The sequence below is a fragment of the Quercus suber genome, unplaced genomic scaffold, assembly GCF_002906115.3.
Source record: "Quercus suber isolate HL8 unplaced genomic scaffold, Cork oak 2.0 scaffold_499, whole genome shotgun sequence".
Lineage (NCBI taxonomy): Eukaryota > Viridiplantae > Streptophyta > Magnoliopsida > Fagales > Fagaceae > Quercus > Quercus suber.
The window spans coordinates 501,742-523,379 of record NW_027069948.1 but is presented as its reverse complement, the minus strand read 5'-3'; the positions used below and the strand labels follow the sequence as shown (position 1 = coordinate 523,379).

General features: G+C 38.1%; 1 protein-coding gene and 1 pseudogene across 1 annotated transcript; one reads left to right on the top strand and one right to left on the bottom strand.

Annotated features, from left to right (window-relative positions):
* Positions 1-3,356: 3,356 nt before the first annotated feature.
* On the top strand, positions 3,357-5,673 carry LOC112006701 (ras-related protein Rab11D). The gene is made up of 2 exons (XM_065763250.1): positions 3,357-3,660; positions 4,928-5,673. The coding sequence occupies exons 1-2, from the start codon at positions 3,428-3,430 to the stop codon at positions 5,490-5,492; spliced, it is 798 nt and encodes a 265-aa protein (XP_065619322.1). The 5' UTR covers positions 3,357-3,427; the 3' UTR covers positions 5,493-5,673.
* A 179-nt stretch (positions 5,674-5,852) lies between these two features.
* On the bottom strand, positions 5,853-20,902 carry LOC112006700 (salutaridine reductase-like; annotated as a pseudogene).
* Positions 20,903-21,638: the final 736 nt, after the last annotated feature.

The following is a 21,638-nucleotide window of genomic DNA, read 5'->3' as shown; positions in this document are numbered from 1 at the left end:
CTTTATTATTGAAACAAAAACATATTGATAAATTTTTTTAAATTGATATTGAAACTTGTTTTAGTTTTATAGAAGTTGGTAATATAATTTTACTAGGTTTATTATTTTAATTGTTATATATATATATATATATATTTTTACTTACTAGGTGAATTGGTCGTGTTTTTTCTTAAAAAGCCAAAAAGTGATAGTTCATTGGAAGAACAAGGTGAGGATGGGTGATGGTCTTAAATGTGACCACCCCTTCACATGAGGCTGTCTTTTTGATGTTATTTGTGATTTATGAGTGTCATTTGCCAGTTAGTATTAATTGCACCAATTATTTTCTATGGGTGTCATTTTGGTAGGGGTGTCTTTTTGATGTTATTCATGATTTGTGCACATTTTTGGCTAGTAAGTGATTATTGCACCGATTATTTCAGAATACGTGGAATCTGTTACCATGATTTGTCTATACTTTAGTGAGTGTTGTCATGTTGTGTGATGGGTGGACAGTGAATGGCATAGTTGGTGCATACCACATGATTACAATGCATTTTTTGCAAATTAGTATTTAGTAAAAACAGGTTTGTGTCAAAATGGGTTGATTTGCTTTAACACGATTAATAAGTTTTTCACTTTCGTGTTGACATGTTTCATTTATAATCAACTGAAAATAACCTAGTTCATAGTACGTGTGGAGGCAGGTTGATCGATTTTGGCACAAACTCATATATCATAGTTCACAATACATGTTAATACGACCTCTAAGATGAACCTTTGTTATTGAAATGAAAACATATGGATAAATTTTCTAGAATTGATATTGAAACTTGTTTTAGTTTTATAGAAGTTGGTAATAGAATTTTAATAGGTTTATTATTTTAATTTTTTATATATATTTTTAACTTACTAGGTGAATTTATTGAGTTTTTTCTTAGAAAGCCAAAAAGTGACCGGTCATTGGAAGGACAAGTGGAGGATGTGTGATGGTCTTAAATGTAACCGCCCTCTCACATGGGGTGGTCTTTTTGAATTTATTTGTGATTCATACGTGTCATTTGCCAGTTAGTATTAGTTGCACCATTTATTTTCTGGGGATGTCGTCTTGGTGGGGGTGTCTATTTGATGTTATTCGTGATTTGTGCATGTCATTTGCTAGTATGTAATTATTGCTCTGATTATTTCAGAATACGTGGAATCTATTGCCATGAATTGTCTATACTTTATTGAGTGTAGTCATGTTGTATGATGGGTTGACAATGAATGACATGATTGGTGCATACCACATAATTACCATACATTTTTTGCAAATTAGTATTTAGTAAAAACAGGTTTGTTTCAAAATGGGTTGATTTGCTTTAACATAATTAATGTGTTTTTCACTTTCGTGTTGACATGTTTCACCCCTAATTAACTGGAAATAACCTAGTTCATAGTACATGTTGAGGTAGGTTGATCGATTTTGGCACAAGCTTGTATAACCTAGTTCACAATATATGTTAACACAACCTCTAAGACGAACCTTTATTATTGAAATGAAAACATATTGATAAATTTCTTTAAATTGATGTTGAAACTTGTTTTTGTTTTATAGAAGTTGGCAATAGAATTTTAATTGGTTTATTATTTTAATTGTTTTATATATTTTTTTTAACTTACTAGGTGAATTGATTGAGTTTATTCTTAGAAAGCCGAAAAGTGACAGTTCATTGGAAGGACAATTGTAGAATGGGTGACAACACAATAATGGAACCCTGAAAACATTGGAATGAAGGCATTTTAAATGAAACTTAGGATATATTTTAGGAAATATCTTGCTCATATAATTATATTTCCTTAAAAATAATTTTTTTTTTTTAAATTTGAAAAAGATATTTGTTATTTTTTATGATTTTTTATTTTCATAATTGTTATGTGTATATAGGAAGTTAGTTTATTTAGAAATATATTAATTGTAGATAGTAATACTCCTACTAAGGAATAGCTATTACATCCCTTTTAGATATGAATAGTTATTCCTTATTCTGAAGAATAGCTATTCATAAGGAATGACTATTCTCTGTAATAAAAACATAACCAAACTAATAAATAACTAAACCATATGAATAACTACTACATTATAGTGCCTATTACAATCTGCCAAACATACCCTAAGTGTTTATGGGATGTGGGGGGCAAGAGTCAGGGTTCAAGTCTCCTGGACGGAGTTTCACGCACATATACATTTAGATTTGGTTAGTGTAGAATTTCTATTTTGTAAAAAAAAATTTAAAAAAGATAAAAAATAAGGAAAAGAAAAATTATTATTAGTGATCTCTCCAATGAATGTAGACATATACGATACAAATCTCCCCACACCAACTATCAACGTATTAAAAATATATATGTACTAAAGAATATTAAAAAAAAAAAAAGTAAAAGTGACTTAAAATAGTAAGAAGGAAGTACAAGAGTTAAGAACATATTATGTTAAAGAATTCAAGTAAGGGATATAATAAATGAATTATATGCTATATAATTTTAAAAAGGAAAAGATAACCCTTATTCGTGTTCTATTGAAGTGACCTAAGAAGGGAGAGGGGCGCGGGGGAACTTATTCATGCCTTTAGGTTAACTCGTGAGGAGTTTTTGTCCAGCCCCTAACCTATTTATGTTAAAGATATCAAGGACATTTGACATAGGCCTAGTCCCTAACCATTTAAACATGACTAACCCAACTGATCTGGCTTAACCCGAAGGGGGGCAAGTAGTTTCAAACGATTGGGTCAATCGCTAGTGGGATTTATCTAATTTAAAAAGTAGGTTGTAGGTATCGGCCTTTTAGTAAATCCAGCGGAGTAACCCAATCTAATAAAGAAGGGTACCTTGATCCATTGACATTTGAGAAAAGAATGAAACTATATCAGAGGATTGTTAGTAGGCTCGGCATGGATTTACCCATGCTTGTGTTTGGTTGAGAGGATGGAAGATGTAATTTATATAAATTTACTCGTATGCCCTTATTAGATAAAAAAAAAGTAATAAACTATATCTTTATAAAATAATTGTGTATGGAATTATGGATGGACATTCCATATATATATATATATAAAGAACCCAAGACTGATGAAGTTAAAAACAGAAAACCATTAAAAAAATTGAGGGAAATAAGAAAAAGAAAATGAAAGAAAAAAAATGAATGAATAGTCAAAAGTCAAGTTGGTTGGGAATAAATTCAATAGAACGTTGCGCAGTTCCTTAAAAAAAAAAAAAAAGTGAGCAACGTTGTAGGGACATTTTTGTCCAAATAACTGGATCGATCACACTTAGCTTGCACAGTTCACACAAACGCATATATATAGCCCTTCCTTTCCGATTCTTGAACTTCCATCAGACATTCATTACTCTCTCCTTCTCTCTCCCTCTCTCTCTCTCTCTCAAATTGCTTTTTTATAATAGAAAGAAAATGGCAAGCCAAGGGAAAGAAGGATATGGAGTTTCGGAACAAAGGATTGACTGTGAATTCAAGGTGGTGCTGATAGGAGACTTTGAGGTTGGGAAGAGTCAGATACTGGCACGTTGTGAACGCGAAGAGTCCAAGACTGGTACGACCGTTACTGTCAAGTATGAGACCCAAACCCTTCACATCGAGAAAAAGAGTGTCAAAGCCCACATCTGGGGCATCATTCGCCAAGAACGGTACGTCTAGCTCTACAAATTTCTCACCTTAATTCACAGCTTTAGTATTTTTTTAGGGTTTGTGTAAAACAATTTGTGTATAAGAAACACTACTCTTTGCCAAATTCCTAAGGATTTGGTTTTAAGTTCAATGAGAACCAGGGGCTTACAATGATTTTTTGTTGGGGGAATCAAATTGTGATACAATATAGTAGGCATTTCAAAACGCCGCTATAGCCAACAACCATAAAAGAAATAACTAGCAACCCAACCCCACCCCACCCCACCATTGTCTCTATCTATCCAACAAACCTAGCACATTCAGCCACCCAAACACCAATCACAACCCAAACCCAGCATATCCAAATACCCAAACATGAAAAACAACCCAAACAACATTGTTAAAAACAAAATTCCCAAATTTTCAAAATACCCAAAATTTCAAAATATCTAAAAATTTAAAGAGAGAGAGATGGTTACAACTTAGCACAATTTCTTGATCAAAGCCATGGGCTTTCGCCTCAAACCCCTTTGAAGCCTACAAAATTTCAAACACAAAATTAATAAAACAATTATAAAACAAATAATTAAAAAATGAAAGATGAAATATATGAAGAAAAAAACAAGTACCTTCTACAAGCTCTAGCAGTGAAGAGCTTGACAAGGTCGTCGGTGGACATGTTGAGAAGGGCATCCAAATCAACGCCTTTGAAGCGATCAAAACATCGATTCGGCCACCCAACACCAAACCCAAGACCGTTCCGGCCACCCAACATTGATCTGGGGAAGGGGAAATGCATCGACGACCGAAGCTTTGCGGATCGGCATTAGGGTTGGGTCGGCGGCGTGGGTCAACGACGTGGATTTGCTGATGGTGGATCGGTAGTAAGAGTGAGAGTGTGTGAAAGAGAGTGAGAGAGTGGAGAGTTGTTCAGGTTTCAGCCAAAAAAAAAAAAAGAGAGAGTTATTCGAGTAGAAAGAGTCAAGTATTTTTATATCAAAAACTTTGGCTATTTCAAAAAAAAAAAAATTTGGTTGGACTTGTGGTGGCGCTTTCCAAACGCCACATTACTATATTTGATGAGGTTAGCTTTGGTTAAATTGCTTTGGTTTTTTTTTTTTAAGTTTTACAAATTCAATGATAGAAAGTATGATAGCGTTTCGTAACCCTTTTGAATGTGCATCAAGAGGTTGATGTCAATTTTAATAATTGGCTTTAGTATAATCGAATCAATTTTGTTAGAATAAATTATACTCATCTGATCATGTTTTTGGGTGGATTGAGCAGAAACAATGTAGATTCACATGCAGATTACAAGGATGCTGATGGGGTAATACTGGTTTACGACATAACTAACCGCAAGAGTTTTGATTGCATGACTCTTTGCCTGGAAGAGCTGCATCGCCATGCAAAGAAGAGACAAGCTATCATTCTGATAGGGAACAAAAGTGATTCCGAGAATGATCGTGAAGTTCTAAGAAAGGAAGCTCGTGGATTTGCTGAGAAGAACAGTCTGATTTTCTGGGAGATCTCGGCCTTGGAAGGAACTAATTTTGATAATGCCATAAAGGATTTGTTGACAAAGCTTGTGAACATTAAAAACAATAATACCCCCAATAATACCACCAACAGCAATAATACCACCACTAGTACCACCACCTATACCACCACCTGCAATAATACCACCAATACCACCACCAGCAGCCACAATAATAACAATGCCTATCAGAATAATGGCAGCAACAATTGGAATCCGCGCAACATCAGTGGTGATAGTTTTTGCGGAGGCAATATAACACAAAATATATATTTTTATTTAAAGATCGTTGTACCATATAACCATAGATTCTAAATATAACAAAATTACGTATCTCCCACAACGAAATTCAAGTAAAAAAAATGGTGTACAAGTGTCTTATTTTCCTACCCAATTCGATGTACCCTGTTGATAGCTTGTGCTTCTGTTGCTAGATTCAGTAGCGATTCTACTAAGACAAAGTGCTGTTATTCTAAAATATTGAGGTCATTGGCTCCATGCTGGATTATGAACATCATGTTTTAGTTATTATGTACTATTGCTCTTAAATTTGGTATATGTTTATATAATGTGTAAAAGTATGCTTTGCAATATATATAAAATATAAATAAAAATATTTTTAATAATTTTTTAATAGTCACATCCTGCCGTACCCACACCCTACTTTTTCAAAAATTGCCGAGTCTAGCACCCATCCATACTCGCACCCGAATTCGCAAACGCACCCATGCTTCATAGATGATAATACATGCCTTCTTTGCATCTAATATATAAGACTTTAATGTGAATGAAAATGAGATCCTCTTAAGATGTTGGAGGTAAATCTAAGTAAGAGGCTAGTATATGGGAGCATTCATGTCATAACACACTCATGCTAAAAATGTACACCAAAAGAACTTCACTGTCATTTTGTCCTTTTGAAGATTTTTGTTTCTCATGGATTAAAATGCAATTTTCATCTTGCAAATTTCATCCTAGTTCAATTTTTGTCCCTCAAAATAAAAAAAGTTTCAATTAGTTTCTTAAAAATTTCAAGAGATGAGTTTTGTCATTTTTTCCAACATGGGGTTAAAAAATTAATAGGTTTTGGACACAACATTTTCCACAATTGTTGATTGGTGTTTAATAAAAGCAATATCAATGTTAGACCCAAGTGAAAGTGATGTTGTTCCAATCATAAGCAATATGAACCACTGTGTTAGTTACCTTCATACCTTATCTCTCCTTTTTATTTATTTTTGGATATATGACCATATGAGGTATGATCCCAGGCCCATTAGGCCTTGGGCCAAACATTCTCAAAAACCAAAATTGGGTCCAAACCTCTTAGTAAGTCCATCTTGTATTGGATGCGTGATAGAGAAGCCCACACCGATCAAGTATGACTTGACCGGGGATTTGTTTATCCGAAATAGCCCATGTCCTTGGCAACTTAGTATTGCCTTAGGGAATGTTGCTATCGAGCAATCTTTTGGAGGTAGGAACCAGTTCCAATGCCATCACCTATGTTTCGATAAAGCTTATCCCTTGTCAAGAATAATCAAATTGGACCCCACACACACGAGTAAGACCAGAACACAATCATGAAACCTCCACCAACCTCAAGCTATAAATAGGGGAAGTAAGTGAATTGGCAATTTGGGGGAGAAAATAGAGAGTAGAGGAGAGAGAGAGAGCTAGTAACACCAAAAGGGGGAGCAACTTAGAAATGAAAAGAATGAGCTTGTGAGAGTTGAGGGGTGTCATTGGGTCACTTGGCAAGGAACCACCCTTAGTAGGAAACACTAAGCCCACTATACAAGTAAGTTGTGAGCCCAATTTCAAGCCTTGTCTTTAAGGGAACTTTGGGTACGCACAATTACAATTGGTACAAGGCTAAATGTTGAATATATGTATAGGTAGAGGAAGGTTAACCTTTTACCTTTAGCTCACTTCTGAGGGAGGACACATTTACCATCCTTGCTTCTACAGGGGAAAGCTGTAATTGTGACAGGAGAGCTTCTGTTACTCTTCTCACACCATGATAATTAGTATTCAAGCATTCTTCTGCTTTCTCATAATTTTTTTTAATCACTCCGTGAAGTTCAATCAAATTGTAAGCCTGCCCTGAGAGCTGCATTGAAGTAGTAGTTATGGATATTAGTTTGAACAAGGCATGCATCAAAATTACTGTCTTTATTTTTATGGACTTACCCAGGATGAGGGGTCTATGTTTAAGGCCTTTAGGCCTTCCTCATCAACCACAACTCCAGAAGCTCCAGCATTATTAGCCTGTAAAAGTCAAAGGAAAGTCATATTACATTTGTTAATTAATGAAAGATGGTTAATGATTCATTACACAAACTAAAGTCTATGTAAACTTTTTTTTTTTTTATTTGGTACATAGTTAATGGATCACTCACTACACCCAAAGTTGGCGAACTTTTTTAAATATCAGAATTCATAATAAAGGCATTATAAATTATTGTGTCAAATCACATAATTATAAATTGTCAGAATTCATAAAGAATGATCTAAGTGGTCAAAGGTTTTCACATCGAGCTAATTTTCAAGTATGCCTATCAGCCTATCACGATTATTCGTGATATCCAATGTCTATGAGGTAGAGAGTTTTTTTTTTTGAGAAGAGGTAGAGAGTTAATGGTAAGGACAAAAAAAAAAGTGTATATAATTTAGGCAACATACTGAATGATTGGACAAGAAAGTGTTCATACAAATTTCATCAATGAACTTTTGGAGGCATTAACTGATTGTGAAGTCACTGCATCTCATTTTCATACAAATAGATATACACATAAAGTAATGTGCTAAAAGAGATTTCAGCAAAATCCCACGTACCCTTGAAATAACTTGCCTAGCTATACACTTTAATTGAATAGTTGGTATAAGATTCAAATTGGAAAGAATTTCATCCTAAAATCCGACATACACTTAATAATTTGGCAATACATTTTACTTGAATGGTTGGTATAAGGTTCTAATTGGAAAGAATTTATTAAGAGCCTTGTAATTCAGTAAAACTCTTCTTTATGAAGAGAATAACGGTTTGAACACCCTCTCCAACTTGATGTAACAATTAGAAATATAAAAAATTAAAAATAAAATAAAATAAAAAAAGATGGAAAGAATTTCATCCTTACCAAGATATCAAGCCTGCTAAATTTTTCTTGGATGAAATTGGCCAAGGACTTGATGCTAACTGGCTCCAAAACATCGAGCTGATGAAAGACTATATTTGACAAACCCAACTCCTGGAGCTTCAGCAAAGCCTCCATCCCCCTTGAAAAGGGTGAAAATTAGAGGTGATGAATCCATTTAGAGGGACTTGACAGTGTTGGACAGATTTGCTCATATTGGACGGATCCTATGTGAACGAACTACGGTGGACAGATCAAAAAGCCATGTGGCACTTAATTGGACATTATATGGTCTCCAAGAAACCCTAAATGGAAACGACTTGCATCACACAATAAACCCTAGTCTACAGAGTCCCAATATGAAGAAAATTCCAACATTAGGAGGATTCTGGAATATACGTATCAATGGAGATCTTCCCTATAAGGAAAAGACTTGTTACGCAAGTATGAGAGTTCGATTCTACACTACTATAAAAACCCAAAGACCCTCAGAAAACAGGTACGCATAATTCATCCTATCTCTGGCACTCTAGAGTTCTAGAAAGGTTTTTTGACTTAACCTTCAAAGGGTCTTCGGCCGGAACCACACTGGTACTCTCCTAGGGTTTTCTCTTTGTGTTGTGCAGGGATTGTTTCGAGCGTACGAGGATTGTGTGGCTTATTAATTGATTTTTCAGCATCATCAATTGGCGCCGTCTGTGGGAAACACGTGGGATTTGTAAGCCACACTATCATTTCCTGGACAAAAAGTTGCATGGTGCTCACTCGCTTGATGGCAACCACCAACGATGTTCAAGGAGACAAACCACCCACGACTACCCTCGAGAGATAGGTTTCAACTCTCGTCGCTGCCGTGGAACGCCTCGCCAAACAAAACCGCAACCTAAAGGAACAACTGCACCAGAAAAACGCAGCATTGAATACCTAGAAGGAAGATCAAGAAGGAACCAAGAGAAGCTGGAAGGCAGCAACACACCAAGTAGGCAAGAACGACAGGATACCAGCCGTCCTTTCGACTTGGATACGACTCCCCCTCAAATAGTCGCGGAGATGCAAATGATGAAGGAGCAGATGGAACTTATGATGAATGCTCTCAGGGGACGAGTATCTAATGACCTTGACAAGCTGGTCCACCAAACCAACTCACCCTTCACCACTTCCGTCTTGTCCTTTCCCCTCCTGCCAAAGTTTCGCATGCCGTAGATGGAAAGTTATGACGGAACCAAGAACCCATTAGATCACCTAGAATCTTTCAAGACCTTGATGCACCTTCAAGGGGTGCCCGATGAGATCATGTGTTGAGCCTTCCCAACCACGCTAAAGGGACCCACAAGGATCTAGTTCAGCAGATTGATGCCCAACTCCATCAGCACCTTCAAAGAATTGAGCGCCCAGTTCACATCACACTTTATTGGGGGACATAGGTACAAGAGGTCCACTGTGTGCCTAATAAAAATTAAGTAGCGAGAGGATGAGACGCTGAGATCCTACATCACCCGCTTCAACAAAGAAGCTCTCTCGATCAATGAAGCAGACGATAAGATCCTTGTAGCTGCCTTCACAAACGGACTGCGAAAGGGTAAGTTCATGTTCTCCTTATACAAGAATGACCCAAAAACTATGTCAGATGTGATGTACATGGAAACCAAGTATATGAATGCAAAAGATGCATTGCTGGCCCGAGAAGAGAAGCCCAAAAAGAGAGAGAGACAGAAAGACATACGACAAGACAGGGGACCGAAGAGGGCAAGGATAGGAGAACAACGGGAGGACAGGTGCCTAAAACCTCACACGGGAAAATTCACGAGTTTCACCCCGCAGACCACCCCGATTAACCAAGTCTTGATGCAGATCAAGGACGAAGGAGCCTTGACCTTTCCTAGTAAGATAAAGAGAGATCTTAATAAGAGGTCTAGGGACAAGTATTAAACCGTTTTCACCGTGATCACGGCATGACACATCTGACTGTTACGACCTAAAGCAACAAATAAAAGCCCTTATCCGACAAGGAAGTTGTAGAGGTTCATCAGCAAGGAAAGGACGGATCAACCACAAGAGTAGGCTCCCCAAAGGGAGAATGAGTGCCCCAGGCCACCTGTAGGGGACATAAGAATGACTGTAGGGGGCACGACGGCCACTGGGTCATCCAAAAAGGCCAGGAAAACTTACCTAAGGATGATTCAGAATGTCCAGCTGACGAGCTCCATACCAAAGATGACACAGATGGACAATCCTGTCATCAGGTTCTCTAAAAAAGATGCCTGGCGTCTTCACCACCTTCATGACGATGCACTTGTAGTTAGCATACGAGTAAGAGATTACAATATGCACCAAATTCTAGTCGACAATGGCAGCTCAGCTGACATCTTTTATTACCCGACATTCCAACAAATGAGGATTGATAGAGAACAATTGGTTCCAACGAACACTCCACTCTTTGTATTCAGAGGAACACGAGTCTTTCCACTTGGTGTAGTCACATTATCGATACGGTAGGCGACTACCCCCAACAGATCACTAAGGATGTAACCTTCCTTGTGGTAAACTGCTCGTTTGCATACAATGCAATCATAGGGCGCCCTACCCTCAACTCATGGAAGGCTGTAACCTCAACCTACCATTTGATGATCAAATTCCCTATGGATTACGAAGTAGGGGAACTATATGAAAATCAGGTGGCTGCGCATGAATGCTACATAGCAATGATGGAGATGGATGACCAACTCTAGGTCACCAACATAGAAGAACATCGGACGACCATAGAACCCATGGAGGAGCTCGAAGAGATACCCCTCAACGACTCTAGAAATGATTGAACAACGAGGATTGGTACCCTTGCCAGCCCAACGGTTCGCCAAGCACTTGCAGCATTTCTGAGGGATAACCGGGACGTATTTGCTTAAAGTCATAAAGACATGCCGAGGATAGATCCTACCATTATTGTGCATAAACTGAACGTATCGCCCATCTTCACACCCATCCATCAGAAGAAAAGAGTATTCGCCCTTGAACGGGACTAAGCTATAGTGGAGGAAGTTCGCAAGCTACGAAAGGTAGACTTCATTAAGGAAGTCTACTACCCTGATTGGCTGGTGAATGTGGTAATGGTCAAGAAAGCCAGTGGAAAGTGAAGGATGTGCGTAGATTTCATCGACCTGAACAAGGCATGTCCAAAGGATAGTTACCCCCTCCCACGGTTGACATCCTAGTTGACTCTACGACACAACACCAGTTACTAAGCTTTATAGATGCTTTTTCAGGCTACAACCAGATTAGAATGGACGAAACCAATCAGGAGAAGACTTTGTTCGTCACCAGCTAAGGCCTCTTATGCTATAAAGTAATATGCCATTCAGCCTCAAAAATGCAGGGGCGACGTATCAAAGGCTTATGAACAAGATGTTCGGGTAGCAGATTAGGAGGAACGTCCAAGTCTATGCGGACGACATGCTAGTAAAAAGCAAAAGGGAGGAAGATCACTTGGAAGACCTCAAAGAAACATTCAACACCCTTCGCTCCTACAACATGAAACTCAATCCAAGCAAATGTGCCTTCGGAGTGACGACAGGAAAGTTCCTGGGGTTCATGGTGTCTCAAAGGGGTATCGAGACCAACCCAGACAAGATCCGGGCCATAATGGAGATGGCACCTCCAAGGAATGTCAAAGAAGTCCAAAGCCTCAACGGCAAGATAGCTGCACTCAACAGATTTGTATCAAGGGTGACAAATAAGTGTCTACCATTCTTCCACATGCTGAAGAAGTCTTTCGAATGGACGACTGAGTGTCAACAAGCATTTGAGAATCTGAAGGCCTACCTCTCATCTCCTCCGTTGTTGAGTCCTTCCCAGCCTGGGGAAGAACTATTCCTCTACTTAGTAGTATCCTTGGCGGCCATCAGTGTAGCTGTAATAGCCAAAAAAAAAAAAAGAAGAAGAAGATTAAAAGGAAAGGTATTTAAGTAAATATTTTGTGGGGTCAATTTTATAATTTATAATTATATGGGAGTGTTTAGAAAATAAGGTTGAAACCCTAACTATATAAAAGCTTATTATGTCAACATATATGGAGAGATGTTTTAAGAGATGAGACTACCCAAAATACTCAAGTAGAGAAGGTTTGACTGCACAATTGAGGTAAGAGCCTAAGAATCTCTTTCTTGTCAAATCTAAGTTTTATTTGGAATTAGAGTACTTTTTATGTGGGTATTTTAATCAATAGTGAAACTATTTAATCATTCAAGAGTTTTAATGATACAAATGAAGAAAAGCTTGGATATTTTTATGTTCAGTAACATATTCTTATCTGTGCCTTTTGTTGCGTTGAACGGAGATAGAATCTACAGAATTTTAGGCTTGGTGGGCTTGTGGGAAAAAGATGATAACGGTGGCAGGTGGGAAAAAGAAAGAAAAAAAAAATTTGTCCCTGAAGAGTAGTCCACATGTTGCTCACTTTTACAAGTGACTTCTACTATTCTAGAGGTCTTATCCTATGATATTATTATTGGCAGATAGTAAAGAATAAATATATGGTGATTATGTGGATTTTTCATTGAAATCATAGTGAAAAATTATGGGATATTTTTAATAGTAGTTCTTCTAGCCGGTACTATTATAAGTTTTTATTTCTTGAATTATTTGATTATTGAGTATAGTACTTGAAAAATTGTTTCAGGTAATATTTAAGGATTTTAGAAGAAGTGTAAGGGAGAAGTTCTTTTTGGTATGGCTTTTGGAGGTAAGTAACCTTATCTTAATTGGTTTTATTTTGCGTATTTTAACTACTGAAAATTGTTTACAGTTGTTACAATTTTATTTCTACTGTATTACTGATTTCAAGTAAAGAATTATCACAAATATATCTGTTTACTGAATATATAATGTATTTTATTTAATTGTTTTTAGTTATACTGATTCAAAGTAAAGAATAAAGAATTGTCACATATATACATGAGCATTAAGATTTATTTTATTTAATTGTTTTTTTTTTTAGCTACTTTGATTTAAAGTAAAGAATTATAGAAATATCACAAATAGATTTGAATATTGAATATATGATTATATATATGTATTTGAATAAGATATATTTTTGTTAAAAACTATGATTTCATATATATGATTATGAACAATCTGACTATGAATTTATTCTAATACCCAGCTAATGGGGGTTATTCATTGGTATTTCGATACACAAACCAATGAGGGTTATTCATTGGTACTTTGATACCCAGCTAATAGGGTTTATTCATTGATACTCTAATGCCCAGTCGCGGGGATATAGAATGACCATATTCATAAGATTGTTAAAAATATGAATTACGTTTGAGTATTTAATCATTTTGAGTCCTTAAAACTACATATGTGATTTTGGAAATGTTTGAGAATTTAAACTATTTTGAGTCACTTAAACTGCTTATGTATTTTTTTTGGAACCTATTATGAGTTATAGCTTTTGATATATGGAAAACTGACTACTTTCTAAACCATCTATGATATATATTTGTAAGGTTAAAGTATGTGATCTATTTGCAACTTATTATTTTAAGACTATGAAACTTCTTTAGTTGTTTTTGAAAACCCATAGTATATTATAACTTTTGAAAACTCATATTACATCTTATTACTTTACAGATCTATTGCTTGATAGAACTTATTAGGATTTTGGTTACTTATTGAGTTATCAGCTCAACCCCTTTTTCCCCTCCAGTTTTAGATTGTGAAGAATACCAAGTTTTGGGAGTTTGATGTTGTGTTGTGAGCAGGAAAAGAAGCTTAGTGATTTTGGGATTGGATGGTCTTCTAATAATTTTATATTTATTGGCCAACTGGCATTATGTACATGAGGTTTGGATTTTGTTCCTATTAAATTATTGGAGATCTATTCATAAAGAAATTGTTGAGGTATTTTGGATTTCTTTGATTTTAATTTTTGAGGATAAATTTTAGTTGCTAAGAAGTCCTTGCACACTTATAGGATGCTTACTTTATAAGCGTGCAGTGGTTTTCATGTGCCTATCTTTATAGTTGGGTTTGGGGCGTGACAACAGCGTTAGTCAAGGAAGAAGATAGGGTACAAAAGCTCGTATACTACACAAGTCGTGTGCTCCGAGATGCAAAAGAGAGATACCCACCAATGGAGAAGCTCGCCTACACTCTAGTTACCGTAGCTCGCAAGCTCAAGCCCTACTTCCAGGCTCACACAATAATCGTCCTAACAGAAAAACCCCTAAGGAAGGCAATGAATAATCCTGAAGCTGCCGGACAAGTGGCATTATAAGTAATCGAATTGAGTGAATTTGACATAAAATATCATCCCTGCACTACCATTAAAGGACAGGTGATCGCCAACTTCATTGCAAAGTTCACCAACGTAGAAGGACAGGGGGCAAAGAGGTCCCATAATGGAGCATCCATACAAACAGATTCTCAAATAAACAAGCAAGCAGAGCTGGCATGATACTCCATAGCCTGGAAGGGGATAAGATCAAATGCATGGTCCGCCGGGATTTCCCTACAACCAACAATGCAGCGAACTATGAAGCCTTAGTAGTAAGACTGGACCTTGAAAAGGCTGCAGGAGCTAAAAATCTGGTCCTCTACTACGATTCCCAAATGGTGATAAGTCAAGTCAATGGAGAATACGACTGCAAGAATGAACGGATGAAAAAGTACCTGGAATAGGTACAGGATCGAGTCCACAATCTCCGAGCAAAGTTCATTCAAATCCTAAGGAAAGAGAATGAGCACGCCGACTGACTCGCTAAAGCTGCATCAGCATCCCCAGTCAGGAACTGTCCTTCATTCAAATCTCACCACTAATAGATAGCATCAGTATGCAAGAGGTAGGGTCTGAGAACTAGTGGACAACACTAATAGCCTCTTACCTGAAGGAGGGCGTGCTGCCGAAAGGAAATGAGGCTGCAAGAAAATTGAAGGTCCAAGCTACCCGCTTTGTCCTGATCAAAGACGTTCTTTATAAAAGAGGTTTCTCTCGACCTTATCTAAGGTGTCTAGGCCCTGAAGAAGCGGACTATGTTATGAAAGAAGTTCATGAGGGAATTTGCGGGAACCACTCAGGATCGTGTTCGTTGGTGCATAAGCTAATCAGGGCAGGATACTATTGGCCAACTATGCAGAAGGATGCCCATGCATATGTCAAGGCTTGATATAAATGTCAGAGATTTGGCAACATCATTAGGCAACCAACAAAGGATCTTACCCCTATGACAGCCCTGTGGCCATTCACTCAGTGGGGACTAGATATAATGGGTCCATTCCCAACAGTAACCAGACAATTAAAGTTCTTAATAGTTGGTATAGACTATTTCACAAAGTGGGTAAAAGCGAAAGCCTTGGCTACCATCACTGAAAAGAGTATCCGAAGCTTTGTATGGAAGAACATCATCTGCAGGGATGGCATACCAAGGGTGTTGGTCTCTGACAATAGGAAGCAATTTGACAATGATGCATTCCAAGACTTCTGCTCACAACTAGGGATCAAGAACCATTACTCATCACCCGCCCAACCATAGGCCAACGGGTAAGTTGAGGTGACGAACCAATCCTTGCTCAAAATCATCAAGACTCGGTTGAGGGGGCAAAGGGTATATGGCCAGAGGAGTTGCCAAGTATTTTATGGGCATACAGGACAACAGTACGAACACCTACAGGAGAGACCCCGTTTCGATTAGCATACAGGAGCGAGGCGGTCATCCTAGTAGAAGTAGGACTTACAAGCTACAGGGTGGAAAACTATGATGAAAGCAAGCATGATGAAACCATGCGCTTGCAGATTGACATGATGGACGAAATGAGAGCCACAGCCAAGCAAAGATTAGCATGGTACCAGAATCTCATGGCCAAACACTATAACTCCAAGGTCAGACACAAGGACTTCCAGGTAGGAGATCTTGTCCTGAAGAAGGTAATGGGCACCACAAGAGACGCCTTTCAAGGAAAGCTGGGACCTAATTGGGAAGGACCGTACAGAATTGCGTCGTGGCATAGAAAAGGGACCTATAACTTGGAAACACTGGATGGACAAAAGCTACATCACCCATGGAATACAGAGCACCTGAAGAAGTACTACCAGTAGACGAGTAGCAACACATCCTCATTACCAGTTTATTTCTTTCTAGTTTTATAGTTTTTATCATCTACCTTTTAAGCCCAAGGGCAAGTTTCTTTTTATTTTTCAAGAAAAATTTTCTACATGCATTTACCACATAATAATAAGAGGAGGATTATTAATATTCATATCGTATTTATCGGTTTCTACATACTCCACAAGTCTACAGGAGGATGGATCCACAACAAAGTGGACAGTTCTATTATCAAAATAGATTGATTTATTAAAAATTTCACCATGTTGACAGTACAAAGTCCATAAAGTGGACGGGTCTATTACTAAGTAGACTATTAAAAAGTTCACAAAGTGGATGGGTACAAAGTCCATAAAGTGGATGGGTCTATTACTAAGTAGACTATTACAAAGTCCATAAAGTGGACAAGTCTATTACTAAGTAGACTACTATTATAAAGTACATAAAGTGGACGGGTATATTATTAAGTAGATTGCAAAGTCTATAAAATGGACCGATCTATTATTAATAGACGTCCATAAGTGGACAAATCCATCCCAAAGTATGATAGAGTCCATATGATAGACGGGCTCGACATACAATTAATTATTATAAGTAAACAAATTTGTCATAAGAATAAAATATAAGGTCCATATAGAGGATGGACCCATCATAATATTAGGTTAAACCTTAAGTCCTTAAAATGGACGGGTCCAAGCTTATGACGTGGATGGATCCATCTGTAAGGATATTAAGTCCTTAAGTGGATGGATCCAATAGTTCATTGAATCAACATTATAGGACAGGCCTATCAAGAGAATGATAACCCCTCATAAAGGACGGGATCAAAAATACGATGGAACCAACATTACATGCCCTCAATATGAACAAAAAGATGATAATGATGGTTGCACTCATTCACAACTGTAAACTAAACAGATTTGTTCATAAAGAACAAAGACAGAATAAAGTAACAAAGCTAAAACCCATGAAGGGGAGAAGTTTAAATATACAAGACAAAGGTTAAGATAAGCACTTAATGTTCTCCAAAGCCATTTAAAAAAAAAAAAAACTACATAACTTGAGTGGGAGTTTCATCCTTCTCTTCAACTAATAAATCCTTAGGGTGATAGGCCTGATCATCACTTGGTTTAGATTGGCTTTCAACATTAATTCTATCACTATAAGTGTTGTAGACGGGGGCATTCTCGGCAAAAATTTCATCCGTACTCTTGGAGTGGATGGCCTAGACTGATGTTTGCTCCTGGACATTGATGTTGACATTGGACACATCCAGGTCGGGATATAAACTCTTCACTTGACGGAGGGCATCGTCAAAGCCTTCACCATATGAGACTCCAAGCTCTACCAGAAGAGCGTCAGAGTCACGGTACTCTCGTACAACAACTTCCTTCAACAGATGGAGCTAGTCCTTGGCATCACGGATCTCCTTCTCCTTGTCTTCCAAGACCTACTTCAGTTGCTCCATCTGCTTTGAAAACTCATCCCTAGCTCGCTCCACCATGACGAGCTTCTTTTCCTGGACCACCTTCCAAGCCTTCAGCTCGTTCAACTCATCCTCTGTCAACCACGCCTTATCCCGAATACTGTCTAACGATATCTCATGGTTGAGACAACGGCCCGTCAACCCCTTCATCATTACCATTGCCTAAAGATGAAAAGATTAGTAACTAAGCAAGTTGATGGAAAGGAAGTAAGATGGTAGACGGGTAATTACCTGAGCGATGCAAAAAAGACTCGTCTCCCCCATAGCCTCGGTTGCATGATTGCTCAAGTCCTCATAATCATCAGCCGTGATGATGGACGAGACTGCTCTAATGCATATTTGGAGTCCTCACAGAGGAGGACAGGCACTTTCTCTTTAGAAGGATCAGGACCCATCATAAGTCCCTTTCCCTTACCCGAGTCGAGTTTTGTAACCGTCTTCTTGGTCTCGGCCTTTAAACCCACGATGGATTCAAGAACTATTTTAGGTTTCTTTATGGGTTGATGGTCAGGTTTCTCTTGTTGCTTTCTCTTAATGGATGGGTTGGCTGAGCCTGGCCCCTTAGAGGTTTGACCTTCCTGTTGTTTTTACAAAGCAGCTTGCTGCTTTATGTGGGCTCTTCTTTCAGCAGCATCCATTTCTATGCAAAAGTAGACGGATATTTTAGAGTAAAGTCAAAAAAAAAAAAAAAAACCCCACTTGTGGATGACGGACTTACATTGACGGACTTACATTGACGAACTTGGGCGTCATATCGACAGGCGGCTGGAGTTAGCTCGAGACCGTTGCAGTACCAATGGAAGGTGTTGAGTGTGACCAACTTTGCCCATGTCCTCTCCTCTAACTTAGTATTGCTAAAAATCCTCTCCAAAAAACTCCACTATTCTAAAGTGACCTAAGGACGGTCTTAAACTGCAAAAAGAATGAGGGGATGGTCAAAGAAACAATTAAAGGAAACAATTGATATCCTGAATATAGATGAAAGCATACCAGACGGGGGTGTTATTCCCCATGTTGTGTCAATGGGCATAAACTCACGGTCACCAGAACGACACATCCACTTGTCACCCTCCATGAAAAATACTGACTCTTCCAGTTTCTATTAGAGTCGAGGGTTTCACACACCAGCCTTGTGTGGGGGTTCCTAGGCACAAAACTATACATGCCCTTTGACTAAGCAATCTCAGCCAAATGGTAACAATTAAAGAACTCTTCTAACGTCAACCTCCTTGCTCTATCAAACATTGCCCCATTCAAGACCTCCACGCCGAGGAAGACCCTTCAGGCGTTTGGGGAGATTTGGTTGACGGACACACCCAGGTACGGAAGGAGTTGATGGTGAAGGGAACACAGAGGGAATCTAAGCCCTGCCTTCAACATCTGCTTATAGACCCCGACACCCTCAACACCCTCATAATAGCATTTTTCTGACATATAAGGAAGATGGATGGGAATATTGTTTGGTATTTTTCCTTCAGTGTCTTGAAATGAGATTCTTTGATTGTAGAAACAAAAGCATTAACCGTCCATATGGGTAGCATTATAAACTCCCTCATTCCATCACAACCAATGACGGACTGAATTTAGGGTTCTGCACCTTCTATACCATCATTAGAATCACCCTCTGATCCATCCATCTCCATACCCTCATCTGTTGAGGGAGAGGTGGCTAATGGAGTTCTATCTTCATTTGACACGTCTGGGTCTTTGTGACCTGACGGGTACACTTCATCGTAGCCCGCCCCGTTGTGGACAAACGATTGGTTACTCAACGCACTAGACATGACCTACACGTAATGGTAAACCCTAAGACTCTGACGGGTCTATAAAGGATGACGGTGGTACCAAGTCTAGAAATGAAGTGCATAAAAATTTAAGGGGAAAAAATGCTTACTAGGTTGGAACTGGACGGTAAGAGGCTTCAATGATGGATGCAACAACTGAACGGTATGATCAACTAACAATGATGACGGGTGTGCTCTGATCATAGATTTCAGAAGAAAGTAAAGAAATGAGAAGGATAGAGTTTGGTTTATATAGAGGGAATGACACGAAAGACGAAGGGACGCTTCGATCTAAGTGAACAACCATTCTGTATACGCCACATATACTTCATCATTAATGATCTTAGGCCAACCTGTCAAGGCTAGAAGTGTTCCCTAAGAGACCGGATTAAATCATCACCCCATGGGTCCTTCCACTAAGAGATCACGGACACATGGGGTGAGGGGGCAACTGAAGAGGGTGAAAATTAGAGGTGACGAATCCATTTAGAGGGACTTGACGATGCTGGACAAAATTGCTCATATTGGATGAATCCTATGTGAACGGACTAGGGTGGACGGATCAAAGAGCCACGTGGCACTTAACTGGACATTATATGGTCTCCAAGAAACCCTAAATGGAAACAACTTGCATCACATGATAAACCCTAGTCTACAAAGTCCCAATATGAATAGAATTCCAACATTAGGAGGATTGTGGAATATACGTATCAATGGAGATCTTTCCTATAAGGAAAAGACTTGTTATGCAAGAATGAGAGTTCAATTCTACACTAATATAAAAACCCAAAGACCCTTAGAAAACAGGTACGCATAATTCACCCCAACTCTAGCACTCTAGAGTTGTAGAAAGGTTTTCTGACTTAACCTTCGGAGGGTCTTCGGCCAGTACCACACTGGTACTCTCCTAGGGTTTTCTCTTTGTGTTATGCAGGGATTGTTTCAAGCGTACGAGGACTGTGTGGCTTACTAATTGATTTTTCAGCATCATCACCCCTCTTCTCATTTCAAACTGTCAAAACAACTGTCACACCTTAAGATGCAAGTTGTCGAACAGTTTCAAGACCAATGCCCTTGTTTGCCCCTGTAACCACTATGTACCTATAACCAACAATGTGGTTCTTGTCAAGAAAAGGTAAGTTGCTATAGTGCTATGTGAAAGAAAACTGAAAAAGATAATAATGTGCCTTTCTACTGCATGTTTTCCATTGCTTCCCATTTCTGCAATGCTTGGATGCCTTGATGAACTTCTCTACTGGTTTCTTATGGCTTTTATATATGCTCAACCTGTTGGTCTCTCAGTTAGCTCAATAACTTCCCATTATTGTTGAAAACATAAAAAAGGACCAACCAGTATATGCAAACAGTGTTATTAATTACTTGCAGCCAAACCACATAAATGTTCCATTAAAATACTAGTATTGATCCAACTTTCAGTTAAAGAAAAGAAAAGGGCAATTATACTTACAAGTTACAGCTAGGAAAGTAAACAATATTAGTGTTGAGTGGAGCAAATATATATTGAGATGCTGGTGGTCCAAGAGTGATGAGATATGAAAAGAGAGGATATTACACCCTCACTATTTAAAGAAGGGGAAGTAACTTGAGCCTAGTTGGTGTTTGCATTGCATGCAATGCATAGAGAAAGACAAAAAGGGCGGTGTGCATGGTTTTCTTTCTCTTGGAAATGCCAAAGAGTATATGGTATATGCCTGGTATTATTCCTAGATATGCCGAATCACAGCCTTATATGATGTGGAGAGATTGTTATTATAACTACTAGTATTTTTTTGAGAAGACAAATGGTGAAGATTGCACTCCTCTTATTTGCGGGTGCCGTCTTGGGGAAAGAGGATGAAAATGACAAACTTTTATAATATATATATATATATATATATATATTAATGAGCCTTTTTTTCCCAAGTGTTAAATATAGTTGCTACAATGCCACTTTG

Excerpts from the sequence above, each read along its gene's own strand:
- LOC112006701 (XM_065763250.1), top strand. The coding sequence starts at position 3,428 with ATGGCAAGCCAAGGGAAAGAAGGATATGGAGTTTCGGAACAAAGGATT. Across the intron at positions 3,661-4,927 it reads GGCATCATTCGCCAAGAACG|AAACAATGTAGATTCACATG; the intron begins GTACGTCTAGCT and ends TGGATTGAGCAG.